This window comes from Protopterus annectens, chromosome 15.part0 (assembly GCF_019279795.1).
Source record: "Protopterus annectens isolate FY-2018-M chromosome 15.part0, PAN1.0, whole genome shotgun sequence".
NCBI lineage: Eukaryota > Metazoa > Chordata > Ceratodontiformes > Protopteridae > Protopterus > Protopterus annectens.
This window is the reverse complement of record NC_056749.1, coordinates 473,641,819-473,659,945: the sequence shown is the minus strand read 5'-3', so window position 1 is coordinate 473,659,945 and position 18,127 is coordinate 473,641,819. Positions and strand designations below refer to the sequence as shown.

At 40.2% G+C, this 18,127-nt stretch overlaps 1 protein-coding gene across 4 annotated transcripts in view; it reads left to right on the top strand.

Moving 5' to 3' along the window:
• The window catches only part of COL4A5 (collagen type IV alpha 5 chain), a 3,591,008-nt gene that overhangs the window by 1,193,903 nt on the left and 2,378,978 nt on the right, over positions 1-18,127 (top strand). For all 4 annotated transcript variants that reach the window (XM_044057208.1, XM_044057205.1, XM_044057207.1 and 1 more), the window contains exon 9: positions 14,382-14,408. In XM_044057208.1, the coding sequence (XP_043913143.1) occupies positions 14,382-14,408 (27 nt within the window). The remainder of the gene's footprint in view (positions 1-14,381; positions 14,409-18,127) is intronic.

Sequence of the window (18,127 nt, the reverse complement as noted above, 5' to 3'; positions counted from 1 at the left end):
CCTACCACCTCTGACAGGGATTCTAGGGCCATGGACAGACGGGGAAAAAAGATCTACACTTCTGCTACCTTGGCTATAAGGGCTTTAAATTGCCAGTTTCATATGCTCAAATATCAGCAATATGTTATGTCACTGCTTAAACAGAAAATGTTGATAAATTCTGAATGTGCAGAAAACAAAGAAATGCAGGATTTATTGCATGCAGCTGAGCAAGTTGGAAAGCATACTTTGCAATGTGGCTTTGATTCTTTAGAGGCCTCCTGCAGGACCGCTGTCATGGGTTCAGTAATTAGGAGGCATGCTTGGTTAAAGGAACAAAATCTACCAGATCATGTTTGTGTCTTTTGGCTTTTCCTGGTTAGGGGTCGCCACAGTGGAACTCCGGTCTGCTAATAATTGGTAGTTGATTTTTACGTGCCGAGTTACCAGCTCTGATGCACAACCTTCAATGAAGGTACACCCATTCATGCATGTCTCCATGCAGAAGACGCTCTAGCTGAGAATCGAACCAGACAGTGTCTTACTGTGAGGCGACAACACTACCGCAGCACCACCACCGTGGGATATCATGTTAAAGCAAAATTATTAGATGCTCCATTACAGCATGATACTTTGTTTGGTGTTAAAGCAGAAGAGGTGTTAAAGAAAATGGAGGACAAAGCTAAATCTATGCAAACAGTCAAGGATTTCTTACAGGTACAACCTCCAAGATTTAGCAGACACTGGCCTACAAAGAATTGGTCCTTTCCAGTGTCAGACAGACCACAAAGAGGCAGATACAGACGCCCAAGAGGCACATCCCAGCCCCAAGGTTCATACAGGTCTAAACAATGGAGTGCTTCTACCTCCAAAAGTGGAGAAGACAAATCACAGCCTTACAGGAAACAGTCCCAATGACTTCCCCCTGCCTGCGCCAAGCACTTATCTTCTGTCAGCACCTTTAGGGGGAAAACTAGCACTATTTTCTCAAAATTGGCACATAATAACCCAGGACAAATGGGTCTTAGACATAGCGTCACAGGGCTACAAGTTTCACTTTCATACCCTGCCAAGGGCAATTGGTTGGCCAGACCTACCAAAAAACCAATGGGCAGAGGCACAAAAACAAGTCTCATCCTTCATGGACATGAGGGCCATTCAACAAGTACCAGAGCAAGAGCAGGGACAAGGATTTTAGTCAAGACTGTTCTTGGTACCCAGAAAGGACAAAGCCTGGAGACCAGTACTGGACCTATCTATTCTAAACACATATCTGGATATACCAAAATTCAAAATGTTAACTTTACAGCAGCTTCTGCCCATGCTGGGCAAGAAGGCTTGGCTTGTGACTTTAGACCTAAAAGAGGCATACCTGCATGTCCCAATCAGACAAACATGCAGAAGATACCTCAGATTCAAAGCTGGCTCAATGCACTAACAATTCTCTGCACTGCCCTTTGGCTTATCTACTGTTCCCAGGGTCTTCACAAAGACCCTGGCACCAGTAATTGCATTCTGCAGACAAAGAGGAATACAAATATATCCTTACTTGGACGACTGCCTCATACAAGCAGAGAACAAGGACATTCTACTACAGCATCTGGCGTTTCTAAAGAGATTACTACCATGCCAAGGGTACACAGTCAACGAACAGAAATCAAAACTAGTACCCTCTCGAGATAATATTCCTGGGTGCAAGCTTAAATACAACTGCTCAGATGGCTTATCTCACGACAGACAAACAAAGGCAACTGACTACCTATTTCAAACTGTTGGCGACAAAGGCCCAGTTATCTGCAAGAAAAATACTGCAGGCTTTGGGCTTCATGGCATCCTGCATTCTACTAATTCCATATGCAAGACTGCATATAAGGAAACTTCAATGGTACCTAAAAAGTGTTTGGACTCAGCATTGCCACAGCCTGGAAACAATAATTACTCTCATTCCCTGCCTGCAACAGGAGTTTTGATGGTGGGCGAAGGCCTGTCACCAGAACAAGGGACAGCCATTCACCTTACCCCCAGCCAGGCAGACATTAACAACGGATGCATCAGATTATGCCTGGGAGGCCCACATGGCAGGAAGATGTATTCAAGGCACATGGTCCGCCAACCAAATGTATCTACTTATCAATCAAAAAGAGATGCTAGCTGTTCAGAATGCCCTGACAGCCTTCAAGGACCTACTTCATCTGGGACAACTACTGATAAAGACAGACAACACCACGGTCATGTGGTATATAAACAAGCAGGGAGGCACTCATTCTTACCCCCTCTGCAGACTAGCCATGACTTTGTGGGACACAGCATTGACTTACCAAGTACATCTGCAGGCACAATTCCTGCCAGGAAAGATAAATACTCTGGCAGACAAACTAAGCAGAAACCTCATGGATCCCGACGAGTGGAAATTGGATCCACAAGTCTTCAACATGATAACAAGGAAATGGGGATGCCCGGACTTAGACCGATTTGCCTCTCCCCACAACTGCCAACTAAAGAGATTCTGCACAAGGACTTATCACAGACAAGCATGGAAAGTGGATGCCCTATCTTTCAGCTGGAAAAACTTAACAGTATATGCCTTTCCTCCACTGCATCTCCTCCCCAAGGTACTCCTAAAGGTCAAACAAGAGAAGCCAAAAATGATACTCATTGCCCCAGACTGACCCCGCCAGTACTGGTATCCAATCCTAAGGAACTTGCCTCAATGCCCAGCCTGGACCTTACCTCAAATACCTCATCTACTGTCCCAACAAAACAATCAGATCCTGCACAGCCAACTCAAGACCTTAAATCTGGCAGCATGGCGGATAATGTAGTCATACAAAACACACCTCTCACTAAAGCAGTGATGGATGTCATTTTGGAGGCCAGGAGGCCTAGTACTAGAAAATCTTATGCTGGAAAATGGAAGAGAGTCTGTAATTGACACAGCAGTACCAAATATTCCTCAGATTTTGCAATACTTAACTGAGATGTTGGACAAAGGCCTATCCTTTTCATCAATTAAAATTCATGCCTCTGCCATTTCGGTTCATTACAATACAGAGCCACCAATCTTTTCTCATCCTTTGTTAAGGCAGTACCTCAGAGGAGCCAAAAACTTAAGGCCTCCAAGGAGATCACCAATACCTGCAATCGGACCTCAATTATGTTTTGGAAAAACTCACTCTGCCCCCTTTTGAGCCAGCCGCTGCAGCTGATATCAAATTTTTATCTTGGAAAACAGCTCTGCTCCTAGCAATAACCTCTGCAAGACGAGTCTCAGAGCTACAGGCACTCATGGCTTTGGAACCTTTTATCATTTTTTATCCAGATAGGGTTTCTCTGAGGACAAACCTGACATTTATGCCTAAGGTAGTGTCCAGTGTGGCCCTTAACCAAACTATTCATCTGCCTACTTTTTATCCAAACCCACAGAATAAGGGGGAGAGAATTCTGCATTCTTTGGACATACACAGACAGCTGTGCTTCTATTTGAACAGAACCAAAGCTTTCAGAAAGACTGAGCAACTACTAGTGGCATATGCTGCAGGATCACAAGGAAAGGCTATCTCTAAGCAGACTATTTCAAAGTGGATAGGCCACTGCATTCGTTTCTGCTATTCACAACATGGCAAGCCAGTGCCTAAGGGTATTAGGCCACATTCAACCAGAGCAGCAGCCACTTCAGCAGCCTTCCTCAGGGGAGTACCAACCAAAAACATTTTAGAGGCTGCTACCTGGAGTTCAGTGCACACCTTTACAAAGCACTATCATCTACCACTCTACTCTAAATCCAGGGCAGACTTTGCTACTGCAGTTTTGCAGGGCCTCATAACCACTCCTAATGCTATTTAGCTCCAGCCTCCCAACCATAGCTTTGGGATTCAACCCAAGTGTAATGACTGCAACAGTGAAACACGAAGAACATAGTACAGTTGTGTACACCTACCATAAATGTAGATGTTCGAGTGTTTTCACTGTTGCAGTCCAGATTACCCACCCTCCATCCCCCTTATCTTTGCTGGAACTTATCTGCAATTCTCTAATCTATACAACCTCTGTGGTGTATTTGCTTGTAGATGAAGGTATGACATATGTATTTTGGTGCATGCATGTTTTATTGGCATATTTTAACCTACCCTTTTGGGGGCACCTGACATCTGGGGCAAGAAAAACTGAAGAAAATGGAGTCGGCTGCATCTTTTATACCCCTGGCGCACTGACGTCAGGGAGGAGGCGACAGCAACCGACGCCGGACCTAGACTTTGGAATTCAGGCCGACTGAGGGTAGCCTGCCAGCAGGATAACCCAAGTGTAATGACTACAACAGTGAATACACTGGAACATCTGCATTTATGGTAAGTGTACACAACTGTACTTTTTTAGGATATTTTCTACTACTTTATGGATATAATATTCTGTATGATTATTGTTATTCTCCTTAAAGGCCTGCATTCAAAATCCAAGTCTCTCCTTGTTTCTTGAGCTTCCCTCCTGTTTCATGGTCTTCCCTTTCCCATTTGAATGGTAGATGTTCTTCGTGTTTCACTGTTGCAGTCATCACACTTGGGTTATCTGCCTGCAGGTAGCCCTCAGTCGGCCCGAATACCAGAGTCTTCATATTTCTACGTCGGATGCTGTCTCCTCTTCCATGATGTCAGGTCGTCATGGGTATAAAATATGCAGCTGATGCCATTACATCAGCTTTTCTTGCCGCGTAGGAGCCCAAAGCAGAAGCAGTTCTCAAGTGCCGGTGGGCTGCAACCTGAAATTTTTGTTTTTCGAGTTTCAAACCTGAAGTCTTCTAAAGCTAAGTACCCCATTGGGGATCCTTTTTTCTTGCTCTAACCGATGTCAGAAAAAGTTAACAATTGTCTTGCCTGTGGAAAGCAAATAAGTCACAGAGATTTTCATTCTTACTGTGTCACCTGTTTAGACCCAGACCACGACATCCCTTGCTGCCAGTTTTGTGCCTTGTTTAATGCCCAAACTATTCATCATTGGGCTATCTTTGTCACTAAATTCTTTCGCTCTCGTTCTCCGTATTCCGAACTGGCTTCGATAAGCCATCCAACTACCGATCTTCTGAAAAAATGTAAGGATAAAGACAGAGACAGACCGCATAGGTCCAAAACTGCCAACGCTTCCATTAAGGTGGTCGCCAGTCAGCCGGTACTTAGTGAGGCACCTTCGCAGCCCCTGATACCTGCGTCTACAGATTTGCAGGCCTCTGTTGAGACCAATTCGGAGTCCGGTGTGCCACGAGATGCTTCTTAGACTATGGAACTTGCAGATGTCTCTACCTTGGATGGGTCCAGAGCCACAGTGCAGGCACCGGCTTCTGAGGGTGTATTTCGACCTTCTCATGTTCGTATTAAACCGACAACTTCGTTTTTGACTAAAACTACTGTGTTTCTCAGGGCCAGAGTTCACACTACGCCTAGAAAACCGATGACTGAAGTGCATGCTCAAGCTCCCATGCCACAGAAACAAATGCTTAAAATGGCTGAATACATTATTACTCTAATTAGGGGAAGCCAGCCTTCCCTGCCTTAAAGACAAAAAAATGGAATTTTGTTCTGATTCTACAGACCATGAGTCCAATGACTCTGATCCCCATCTACCTATGAGGATTCAAATGCAGAGGATTCCATTCTGTCTGCCCCCCCTCCAGAAGATTGTGGTGAAACCTTGCATACCTTAAGAGAGCATTTCTGCTGGGAATGCCAAGACTATCCTCAGTCCAGAAAGAGACTCCAAGAATTTTTAGACTTGCCTCAGCACAGGCCTCTAGCTATACTGCCTATGCTGGATATTGTGGATGATGTCCTCATGTAATTCAGTCTTACTCCTGACACCTTACCACCAGCTCCTAGAAAACCTGATATGTACTACAGAGTACCTGATTCTCACAAATTTCTCTTTAAGAATCCTACTGCGGATCCAGAGACCATTTTCCAGGGACTTAAAGGCATTAAGGCTACTACAGCCAAAAACCCTACCCCTTCGGACAGAGATTCTAGAGCTTTAGACAGATGGGGTAAGAAGGTATATACCACTGCAACTCTTGCCATCAGGGCTTTGAATTACCAGTTTCACATGTTGAAGTACCAGCAACATATTGTGGAACTAATTAAACAAAACATGTTGTTACTTCCAGATTGTGCAGAAAATAAAGATTTACAAGAGTTAATGCATTCTGCAAACCATATTAGTAAACATACTTTGCAGTGTGGGTTTGATGCCTTAGAAGCATCTTGCAGGGCTGTTGTCACTGGGTCTGTACTGAGAAGGCATGCTTGGCTGAAGGAACAAATCTTGCCAAACCATGTCAAAGCAAAATTACTAGATGCTCCATTAAGTCAAGATTGTTTGTTTGGCATAAAAGCAGAAGAAGTTCTTAACAATATGGAGGAAAAAGCTAAATCTATGCAAACTGTTAAAGATTTCTTACAGGTGCAGCCACCTAGATTCAGTAGGCATTGGCCTTCTAAAAACTGGTCCTTTCCAGTCCCTCCCTGGCCTTCTCAGTCCAAACCCAGGGGAAACAGACCACGAAGTCTACAGTCTCAGGGTATGTAGAGATCTAAACAATGGAGTGCTCCCACCTCAACAACAGGGAGTGGCAAGCCACCCCCCCATGGAAAAAGTTCACAATGACTTTTCAGTCTTCCTTCCCAGCCATGCCCAGGTACCTGCACCCCTAGGAGGAAAACCCGCCCTTCATGCAAACAACTGGATCTCCATTACTCAGGACTGATGGGTTCTAAACATTGTATCCCAGGGATACAGATTCTACATCTACTCACTGCCAACCCCAAGTGGGTTGCCAGACCTTCCTCCAAACCAGTGGGCAGAGGCTCAAAAACATTAACTTTCCCTTCTCAATGTCAGGGCTATTCAACCTGTTGCAGTAGAACAAAGGGGACAGAGTTTTTACTCCAGACTGTTCCTGGTGCCCAGAAAAGAGAGCTCTTGGCGCCCTATCCTGGATCTGTCAATTCTCAACACCTTTCTGGAGGTACCAAAATTCCAAATGCTTACACTGCAGCAGCTCCTTCCTATGCTAGCCAAGGATGCACGGTTAGTCACCCTAGACTTAAAAGAAGCTTATTTGCACATCCCCATAAGGGAGTCTTGCAGGAAATACCTACGTTTCAGGGCAGGCTCTATGCACTATCAGTTCTCTGCACTTCTATTTGGCTTATCTACTGCACCCAGAGTATTCACAAAGTGCCTGGCTCCAGCCACTGCATACTGCAGGCAGAGAAATATTCAAATTTACCCATATTTGGATGATTGCCTGATTCAGGCGGACAGTCAGGAATTGCTACTTCAGCACCTGGTATTTGTAAAGAGACTCCTAACTTCACTGGGGTACACCATCAATGAAAAGAAATCCCAAATGGTGCCCAGTCAAAAGATTGTATTCCTGGGAGTAAGCTTGAACACAACTTCCCAGATGGCATTTCTCACTCCAGAAAAACAGATCTATCTGACAAACTACTTCAAACTAATGGCCACCAAAACCCAGCTTTCTGCAAGGAAAATACTGCAAGCCCTAGGGTTCATGGCCTCATGCATTCTGCTAATTCCATATGCAAGACTGCATATGAAGAAACTTTAGTGGTACTTAAAAAGTCTCTGGTGCCAACATTCTCAGGACCTGGAAAGAATGATTCCTATCATACCTTGTCTAAGGGCAGAGTTCCTTAACCACAACAAGGGACTTCCTTTCACTCAGCCTCTCACTGCCCAAACCCTGACAACAGCCGTATCAGACTATGCATGGGGGGGCTTACATGGCAGGCAAATGCATTCAAGGCAAATGGAGCCCAAGACAAATCCCCCTGCATGTAAATCAAAAAGAGATGTTAGCTGTACAGAATGCTCTGACAGCCTTCAAGTACCTTATCCTTCCAGGACAGCTCCTGATAAAGACAGACAACACCACAGTTATGTGGTACATAAACAAGCAGGGGGGAACTCATTCCTACCCACTCTGCAGGTTAGCCATGGCCCTATGGAACACAGCCTTGAGCAACCAAGTGCACCTACAAGCTCAATTCCTGCCAGGCAAACAAAATTCACTGGCAGATGACTTAAGCAGAAATCTACTGGACCCACACGAGTGGAAACTGGAACCCAACTCATTCAAACTTCTAATCCAGAGGTGGGGGACAACAGAGGTGGACCTCTTTGCCTCCCCCCAAAACCATCAATTGAGCAAATTTTGCACCAGAAATCCTCACAGAAAAGCATGGAAGGTGGATGCCCTATCCTTTTCATGGGAAAGCCTCTCAATTTATGCCTTTCCTCCTCTGCCCCTCCTCTCAAAAGTACTACTCAAGATCATACAAGACAGGCCAAGGACAATACTTATTGCCCCAAACTGGCCATGCCAGCACTGGTACCCACTCCTCTGCAGTCTGACGGCAGTGCCACCCCGGCACCTACATCAGACCCCCCCCTGCTATCCCAGCAGGAGGGACAGATTTTGCATCCACAGCTGCAAACCCTAAACCTTGCAGCCTGGCATATCCCCTGAATAAAACACCTGCAACCCTCAGCAAACAGGTGTTGGATGTCATCCTTGAAGCCAGAAGGCCTAGTACTAGCAAATCCTATTCTGAAAAGTGGAAAAGGTGTTGTTCTTGGAGTCAGTCTCAAGGAAAGGACACAGCCATGCCCACCTTACCTCAAATCCTGGATTACCTAGCAGAGCTGCTCCAAAGAGGCCTATCCTTCTCATCCATTAAGATTCATGCCTCTGCCGTCTCAGCTCATTATAATACTGAGCCTTATCTCTTTTCTCACCCCTTCATCAAACAGTTCCTGAGAGGAGCTAACAACTTAAGGCCCCCCTAGGAGAGCTCCCACCTCGGCCTGGGACCTTAACTTTGTACTGGAGAAGCTCATGCTTCCCCCTTTTGAACCTGCTGCTTCAGCAGAGTTAAAATTCCTCTCTTGGAAAACAGCCTTACTTTTAGCCATCACTTCAGCAAGAAGAGTGTCTGAGTTACAGGTACTAATGGCTGTGGAACCTTTCATTATTTTCCATGCTGGCAGTGTTTCCCTCAAGACTAATCCATCATTTTTTCCCAAGGTGGTATCCAGTGTGGCTTTAAACCAATTCATTCATTTGTCAACCTTTTTCCCTAATCCTCAGAGTAAAGGGGAAAGGATCCTGCACTCCTTGGACGTGCACAGACAGCTCAGGTTCTACCTTGACAGAACAAAACCTGTCAGAAAATCTGACCAGATGCTAGTCAGCTTTGCTACAGGGGCAGAGGGCAAGGCCATTTCAGAGCAAACCATTTCCAAGTGGATAGCAAACTGCATCCATTTCTGCTACAAACACCATGGAAAACCTACCCCACAGGGGATCACAACCCACTCCACTAGGGCTACCTCAACCTCTACAGCATTTTACAGGCAAGTCCCTACCAAGGACATCCTGGAAGCTGAAATCTGGAGTTCTCTACACACCTTCACAAAGCATTACAACTTACCTATCTTTTCTAAATCCAGAGCTGGATTTGCTACAGCAGTCTTACAAGACCTGCTAGCCAGCCCTAACACTTCTTGACTGCCTCCACCCTTCCTCAGCTTTGGGAATCAACCCAAGTGTGATGACTGCAACAGTGAAACATGAAGAACATAGTACAGTTGTGTACACTTACCATAAATGTAGATGTTCAAGTGTATTCACTGTTGCAGTCCTGGTTTCCCTCCCTCTACTTTCTACCATACTTTCTACCTATTTTCTTTTGGCCGTATTTTATGGCAGGGGTATTTACTTTTTACTGGAGGTGTTCCACACCATGTAATAGCTTCCTATTTTGGGGACTCCTGGCATTTGGTGCAAGAAAAACTGATGTAATGGCGTCGGCTGCTGTTTTATACCCCCTGATGACCTGACATCATGGAAGAGGAGACAGCATCCGAAGCAGAAATCCCAAGACTCTGGTATTCGGACCGACTGAGGACTACCTGCAGGCAGATAACCCAAGTGTGATGACTGCAGCAGCGAATACACTTGAACATCTATATTTATGGTAAGTGTACACAACTGCACTTTTGCTGCTCATGTTATGTATAGGAGCTTTAGCTGTGTAGCTCTGAAGTAACCTTTCAATTCGGGTAATCTCAATATGCCCTGTTCTACTGGAAGAATCAGCTTATTCCATTTGACTCTTGCCATCTTTCCCATCCAGATAAAGTCATTCAGCTCTTTATTAATTGCCATCCACAACTTCTCTGGTTGATAAAAATATGCTTTACTTGTATATAAGACTAAAGGAACTATAAAAACATTTTAACTGCTTGTATCTTACTGTATTACCTTTTTTGTGTAGTCTCTTCCCACATATCCTTAGCTGCCACACAAGAATAATTTTTAATCCATATTCCTAAATACTTAATTTTATCATGTCCCTGTAAGTATGGATATTGCTGAACCAATTCATATGTGGGTTTGTAATTTACCACTATTGCCTTTGTTTATCTTCATTAATTTTGTATTCTGAAAAGATTTGAAACTGCCTCAAAATGTTCCACAACAATGTAATGTCTCTTTCTGGTTTTGTCAGATATAAGATAATATCATCTGCAAAACAAGCCAGCTTTTCTCAACTACCATACTGATTATATCCTTGAATTTCTGAGTCCCTTATTTTCTTTGCCAAAGGTTCTAAATATAATGCAAATAAAGTGGAAAGAGGGCACCCCTGCCTGGTTCCCCTGCTGAAGCAGAAATTATCAGAGAGGACCACACACACTTTAATTTTCGCCTCCGATCCCTCATATATCCTCCTAAATGCAAATGCTTCAATTGCCCTGCTTATAAAGTCACAGCTTACTCTGTCAAATGCTTTCTCTGCATCAAGACCCACAAACAACAATGGTGTTTTCTTACATTCTGCTTCCCTCTTGATCATCATTGTTCTGTTAATGTTGTCAAATGTTTGCCTCCCCTCCACAAAACCACAATGATACATATCTATCAATTTTAGCAGTACGTTTGCCATTCTTTTAGCCATTATAGACATAAACACTTTATAATAATGGTTTAGTATTGAAATAGGCATGTATGTAGCTGGATCTGAAGGATCCTTGCCCTCTTTAGGTATTACAGCTACCACCGCTTTCTTCCAGGATGTTGGTGCTTCTCCTTCTCTTAAAATACTGTTAAACAAAACCTTCCAGATCCGTATCAGTTTTTTTCCCTCCTAGCTTCCAAACCTTTACAGGAATACTTTATATTCCTGGGGACTTTCCTGTAGATTGGTTATACAGCACAGTGTTTGTCTCATCTCCTCCTATCCTAACCATTAGTAATTGAGCCTCATCTATATCTAACCTTGGTATATTTAATTCTTTCATAAACATTTCCAGTTGTATCTTTTATTGATTTCTATATTTCTCTGCTTTATACAGACTTTCGTAGAATTTGTGAAATATTTCTAATATTTCTACAGAATATCCTGCTATATGCTTCCTAAGCTTGGTGACCGCTATTTTGCTTTCTGTTGAGTGAGTTGTGGTAAAAGTTTTGTGCTCTAGTGTTATTATCACAAAACAGTTGCTTAACAGCAATCTTTCTAAACTCATGCATATTATTGAGGTAATCCCTTACTTTCTGCTTAGCATTCTACACGATCTTCTTCTTGTTTTGTGAGATTCCCCCTATTCTGCAATAGTTTAACATTTGTCAGCCCCTCTAATATTTATTGTTACTTTTTAACCTTAGCTCCCTTTCTTTTACTGCCACCCTATTTTTAAATTTCATCTTAATTTTATCTTACTCCCTAGATATATTTTCAGGAGAAATTTCTATCCTGACAAATAGCTCCTGAATAATCTCCACTGTCCATTCTTTAAATTACTCTTTTTTTCAACAGATAGGTGGGAAAGCACCAGTGTCTCATTTTTATTTCATTACCCCGTGTTTTTATTTTCGTTATTGGTGCATAATGTGAAGTACTTTTTGGGTGCATATCAAAAACTTCAGTTAAATATGCATGTTCCTGTGAAATGTAAATTCAGTCTAACCTAGCCCAGTTTTTATATCTTGGGGAATATTATGTAAATTCACTCTGAACTCCTATTATTGAATTCACATCTTTCATGCCAAATATTTTCATAAATTTCTTCAAAATTCTACCCTCCTTTGTTATACTTTCTCTTCTGGGCCCCCCACACACATCTTCGCTGCTGCAAATCAAATTCCAGTCCCCACCTATAAGTAATATTCCTTGCTGAAAACTGATTATTTCTCCCAGAATTTTCTTAAGCTCCATTATAGCAGTTTTATTTGGAATATACTGATGTAGTACTTGTTAAGTACTGGAAAGTGCTTAGTGGGTCCTGGAGGATGGGATTTGAAGAATATGGTCTGTGTACTTAGTAAAGAATTTTCAAATGGAAACAGACTGTCTACCCTGCTTGGATTACTTTTGAATACTTAGTAATTCTGTATAATATTTCAAGTTATATACTTTTTATTATTTTTTGACTGTATGAGTTTATTTTCACTACTTCTACTACCATTATCTGATCTGATTAACATACAGTGATTAACTAGATATATATGGATTGCAAATCTTCCACACAGAGAAGTTTCTTACGCTGTTCTGTTTTTGGGCCCACTGTATTTAGTTTAGTGGGTTGTTTGAGACTTCAGGGATACCACGGAGATTTGCTTTTTTGATTTGAAGAATATGCTAATAGTCGGAGTGTATACCTAGCTATGTAGCAATGAAGTATTAACTCTAGCATGACATTTTCCTATTTATGACTATTAGTGGTATTTATGCTTCCAAAGTCATAAAGCAGATAAGCCCTAAATGTCTTCAAAACACTGCAGAAAGTGATTTCAGTAAATTTAGTAATTTCTGGCTGGTCATATTGGGATCTACCACAAAGTTCCTTGGATGGTGTAATTTGAATCAGAAAATTTCACAATTGGACAAAATTATTGGTTTTCCTTGGAATCAATGTCTAAACCAACCATACTAAAATAGTAAATGTAGTAACAGAGATAAAAGAACTGGAAGTGGAATCTTTAGAAAAAAGCAGGAGCAGATTACATAGAAAAAATGGGAATTTTGGGAACTAAATGTGCAGAATAACATTTTGAAGGAGGAGTGAGGTTTAAGAGAAGGCAGGAGTTATGAGCTATGTAATGTCTGACTGAAAATGACTGCATAGAAGATTATATGTTATGTATAATGTTTGCAACTGAAAATATGTTAATATGGTTTGTTTTTATTTAGATAAATGTATGATTATTGAACTGTCACTTATGACATAGGCCAGGCAAAGATGTTTCTTGCTTAAAAAAATGTTTGGTTTTCCTGAAACAGGAGGAAAATTAAAAAAACAGCAGAAGCAAAGCTTTCCATATTCATTTCCCCCACTACTCCCGTTAATAAATGTAATAACTCTGAAGCTAGCATATTTCAGAATAAGTAGTATTTAATTTAGAATTTAAATTAAAAAAGGACCAATTAGGCAAATGCGGATTTGTTCAAGTTATTGGCATTTTCTTCATAAGCCTGTTGGAGAATTACTCCTCAGACCAATGTGCTTCAAAGAATCCTTGTACATCTTGTCAGTATGATTTCAAATGCTAAGTAAATCAGAGTGAAGATGTTTTATTATTAATATGTGTACAATTCAAAATTTGCAGTGTTTGATTTGTACTGAGTACCAGAGGTTAGCAGTTGTGAATGCCTCTGGTCCCCACTACAGCATAATGTGTTGTTATTTACTGTATGGGTATTAAGCCAGACAATTCAGATGTCTGACTATAGGCAGGCTTCTGAAGCACTGTGCAAGGAGTACCTAAGGAAAACAAGCATAGGAAGGGAGTGGGAAATGTAAGTTGGCTCAGCATTCTGGCTGACTTGATTATAGTTTGTATCAAGGCTGAGAGTCTCATTGCAACAGTGCACCCCATCCTTTTTTGCTGTTGTTGTGTATATCTGCAGAAAACACTCAACTGGTAGTTACTTGTAAATTGTAGAGTTAAGGGGGCACTTGCCTGTGGCATCTCAGGTTCTGCCTCCAGTGACTATAGTGTCAAACAACTGAAAGTAACTATTCTTAAATAAGACTTCACTTGAGTTACTTTGGACAGCAGAAGACAAAGTCAAAATGCATTTATGTATAGAATTACTTTGCTTACGTCACAGCACATCTTTGTTGATTACTTTGGTCAGAACTGTCTTAATTCATAATTTTGTAGTTGTCCATGTAGCCAAATGCACACCTACCCTTCCCAGCTCTCAACGATATCCATGTTCAAGTGTCAGGATTACTTTTAAATAGTTACCAGATTAACAGTATTTGTTTCATTAATGTCATACTGAAAATACCCATGAATCTTAATGTTTTTCTTTGTTTTACAGGGATCTTCTGGATTTCCTGGTCAGAAGGTAATTTATTCTTGCTTTCTTTGGACATTCTTTTGTAATGCAAACCTGTCTAGTATTTGTGCATGTTGAAAGTTATTACTTCATTGGGTAAAGTTCTCATTATTGTCAACATTGTTATGCTGTAAACACCAGTATTAGGACTTTAGAGATACTATTTCTCAGTAGCTGTGGTAGTGATCATCACCGGCAGCAGGAGACATTAGCCAGATATAAACACGTCATGTTATATGTAACATTATGTTTGCTATGTATTATAAACTTGAAAGAAAATAACGCTTGCAGCTTAAACGAACCAAATGACTGGAATATCAGAGGTAAACTTTATTTCCAAATAGATTGAGAGTGCTTTCTTCCTTATTAAGCCAGGACTTCTTCAGAATGAATTAGTGAATTACGAATATTCCTTAAATATGCAAATACGATTAATTAACAATATGCTGACAAAATAGTTTGATTTAAAGTGACAGTACTATAAAAAGGAACATTAAAACAGAAGTTCTAACAAAACAAATAGATAAAATCATTCTAAAATAAATATATTAACAACACTAAGATTTCCACTTCTAATAAAATTATATAGTGCTGAATATAAAAAACACACATTTTTTAGCCAAAGCCAAATGTTGTAGTGGACCTTTCAAGTGCATAATGATATCATTTTCAAAAGGGGTTAAATGGAACTCTGATCATTCAGACTGGGTTTTTTAAAAGCATGTAATCTAAACTGCCAACTAACTTCTTGTGCCTCTAATTTTACATCAGTATTTCCCCTTCTTAGGTTATATTTTATTTGTTCCAAAATTGGAACTTCTTAAAACTTGTACACATAACAGAATACTTGTATACAGCATTTTTCTCATTCTTTTTCCCTACTTCATATATCAATATTTTATATCTGTTCTAGACAATCTAAACAGTATATAAGGGATGGAAACTATAAGACACAGGGTTTTTACAAGCCTCAATACCCCAAGAGGAGAGAAAATCAGAACCCACAGTATTGGACTCAGGTCAGGAGTCACACCAACAGATGCCCTGGCCCTGGGGAGTAGGGGGGGACAGGAAGTATTAATTACTAGACCAGATGGAATAGTGTCTCCGTTCAAAGGATTCCACATATATAATTACACTAATAGGACTATTACAAAAAATTACTTCTCCTTGTTTCAAAAAGGTTTGAAATTTGTTCCCATAAAAAACTTCGATTTAGTAGATTCCCTCTTTGAAACAAAATATTTCACAAGGAAATTGAACTTCAAGGTGTGTTTTAATGAAAAATGTTCTGGTGGTAACAGCAATTTTAGATCTGGTGTAGAGACATTGACTAAGAAAAGCACCTTTAATCCTCCACTTCATCCAATTTTACATGTATTTGATAAAGCCACTGAGGACAACTTATACAAACTATATGCCAACTTTATTAAAAAGAAATAGTCGTTCCTAATTTTAGTAGGGAAGAAAGAGAATTATTCAATAATTTGATGAATGATGAGTACACCCGAATTATGAAGCCAGATAAAGGTCGGGGTTAGTGTTGTTTGTGGCTTCATCTTACTCTGAGGTAATGAATGACATTTTGCATGATTGTGAGACTTACTCAGAGGTGTCAATAAACGAGGTGAACATTGCCTATCATGTGATAGATTCATTTATTGAAGAACTTTTCTTGATGAAAGGATATCAGATGAGATTTTTTAGGTTTTTAAAAGTAGAGACACCCATTATCCCCACAATTTTTGGCATTCCAAAGATCCACAAAAATGTGGAACCCCCCTCCCCCTCCGTTTAGGTCTATAGTGGCAACAAGAGGATCCAAAACTCACCCATTAGCAGTAGTTATAGGCAGGTGGCTTAAACCAGTCTACCACAAAGTACTCCGTTTGATCATAGATTCTTGGGACTTTCTTGGTAGCTTGAAAAGTGAATTATGCTCAAGTCAACTGATTTTTAAGCATTGACATAATATATTTATTTACCATAATTCCAAAAGAAGGAGGACTTGAATCTTTTCACAACAGTATAACAAACTATACATCTTTTTCTAATGATAGGGAACCTTATGGTAGAATTTATGTCTATAGTTTTGGACTGCAATTACATTTACTTCGAAGGTGAGCTTTTTAAGCAGAACAAGGGGGTAGCTATGGGGGCTTCATGTGCCCCCATTTATGCTAGCCTGGTTTTTGTGGATTGGGAAACCAAGTCTGTTTATAAATAGGAATGTTTTTTCTAACATAGAATTATATGTTAGTTTTTTTTTGGATGATATATTTATTTTATGGGGAGGCTTGGAGGAAGAATACTGAATTTTATTAATTGTTTGAATCACACCTCTAGTTTTTTTTAAAGTTTACTTACAGTTTTAACAAATATGAGATCAACTACTTGGACACTCTCATAGCATATACTAACAAAGGTTTTAACTCTATGGTCTACAGAAAACGTACTTTTAGTAATTCTTATTTGGATTTTGCCAGCTGCCACCCCCTTAGTCAAAAGAAGAACATTGTTAAGTGTCAGTGATCCATATAGTGAGAATGACATCTCAGTTTGATTATGTGATTAAAGAACTGGACATAGTAGAAGACATGTTCATTAAAAATGGTTACCCTGACCACTTGATAAGAGAAATAAGGAATTACATCCAATCTCAGAGGGGTTTAAGGTATAAATCTCTGTTAGATATTGAGTTTGATTCTGGGAAACAGATTAAAGGTGGGAACAACTACAAAAAGGCTTTGGTAATACAACATTGCCCCCAACAGGTGAAATTATGAATATTATTAAAAGAAACTGGAACATTTTATGACCCAACCCTGATATTTTCCCGTTATTAGGGGGTATAACCTAAATTTAGTTTTAAAACTGGGTGTAACCTTAAAGAATGGTTTGAAAACAGGGTTGGGTACAAAAGAACATTTAAAGGTGGAACAGTTAAATGTGGAATGTGTTCACAGTCTTTTTATATTCTAGAAACAAATAACTTGGTGTTAGAAAATGACCTGTGCTGCTCTTTAGAATTTTGTAAAGATAATTGCCAGTGGAAGTATGTTGTGTATCTCACCAAGTGCTCTATTTGCCCAGCTTTTTATGTGGACAAAACGGAGAGAAGTCTTAGGAAATGTATTTATGAACACAAGTATGAAATAGGGAAAAAGAATGAGTAAAATGTGTTATACAAGCATTCTGTTATGTGTACAAGTTTTTAAGAAGTTCCAATTTGTAGTTTTAGAGCAAATAAAATATAACCCAAGAAGGAGAAATATTAATGTAAAATTAGAGGCACGTGAAGTCAGGTGGCAGTTTAGATTACATGCTTTTCAAAAACCCGGTCTGAATGAACAGAGTTCCATTTAACACCTTTTGAAAATGAGATCATTAATTTTGTCTTTGGCTAAAAATGCTATGTGTTTTTTATATTCAACACTATATTCTTTTATTAGGAGTGGAAATCTTGTTGTTGTTAATATATTTATTTTAGAAGGATTTTATCCGTTTGTTTTGTAAGAAGTTCTGTTTTAATGTTTTTTTTATAGTATTGTCACTTTAAATCAAGCTGTTTTATCAGCTTACAGTTAATTAATTGCAAGTTGTGCTTGAATATTGAAGGGATGTTTGTAATTCACTAATTCATTCTGAAGAAGTCCTGGGTTAATAAGGACGAAAGCACTCAATTTGGAAATAGTTTACTTCTGATATTCCGGTCGTTTGATTGACAA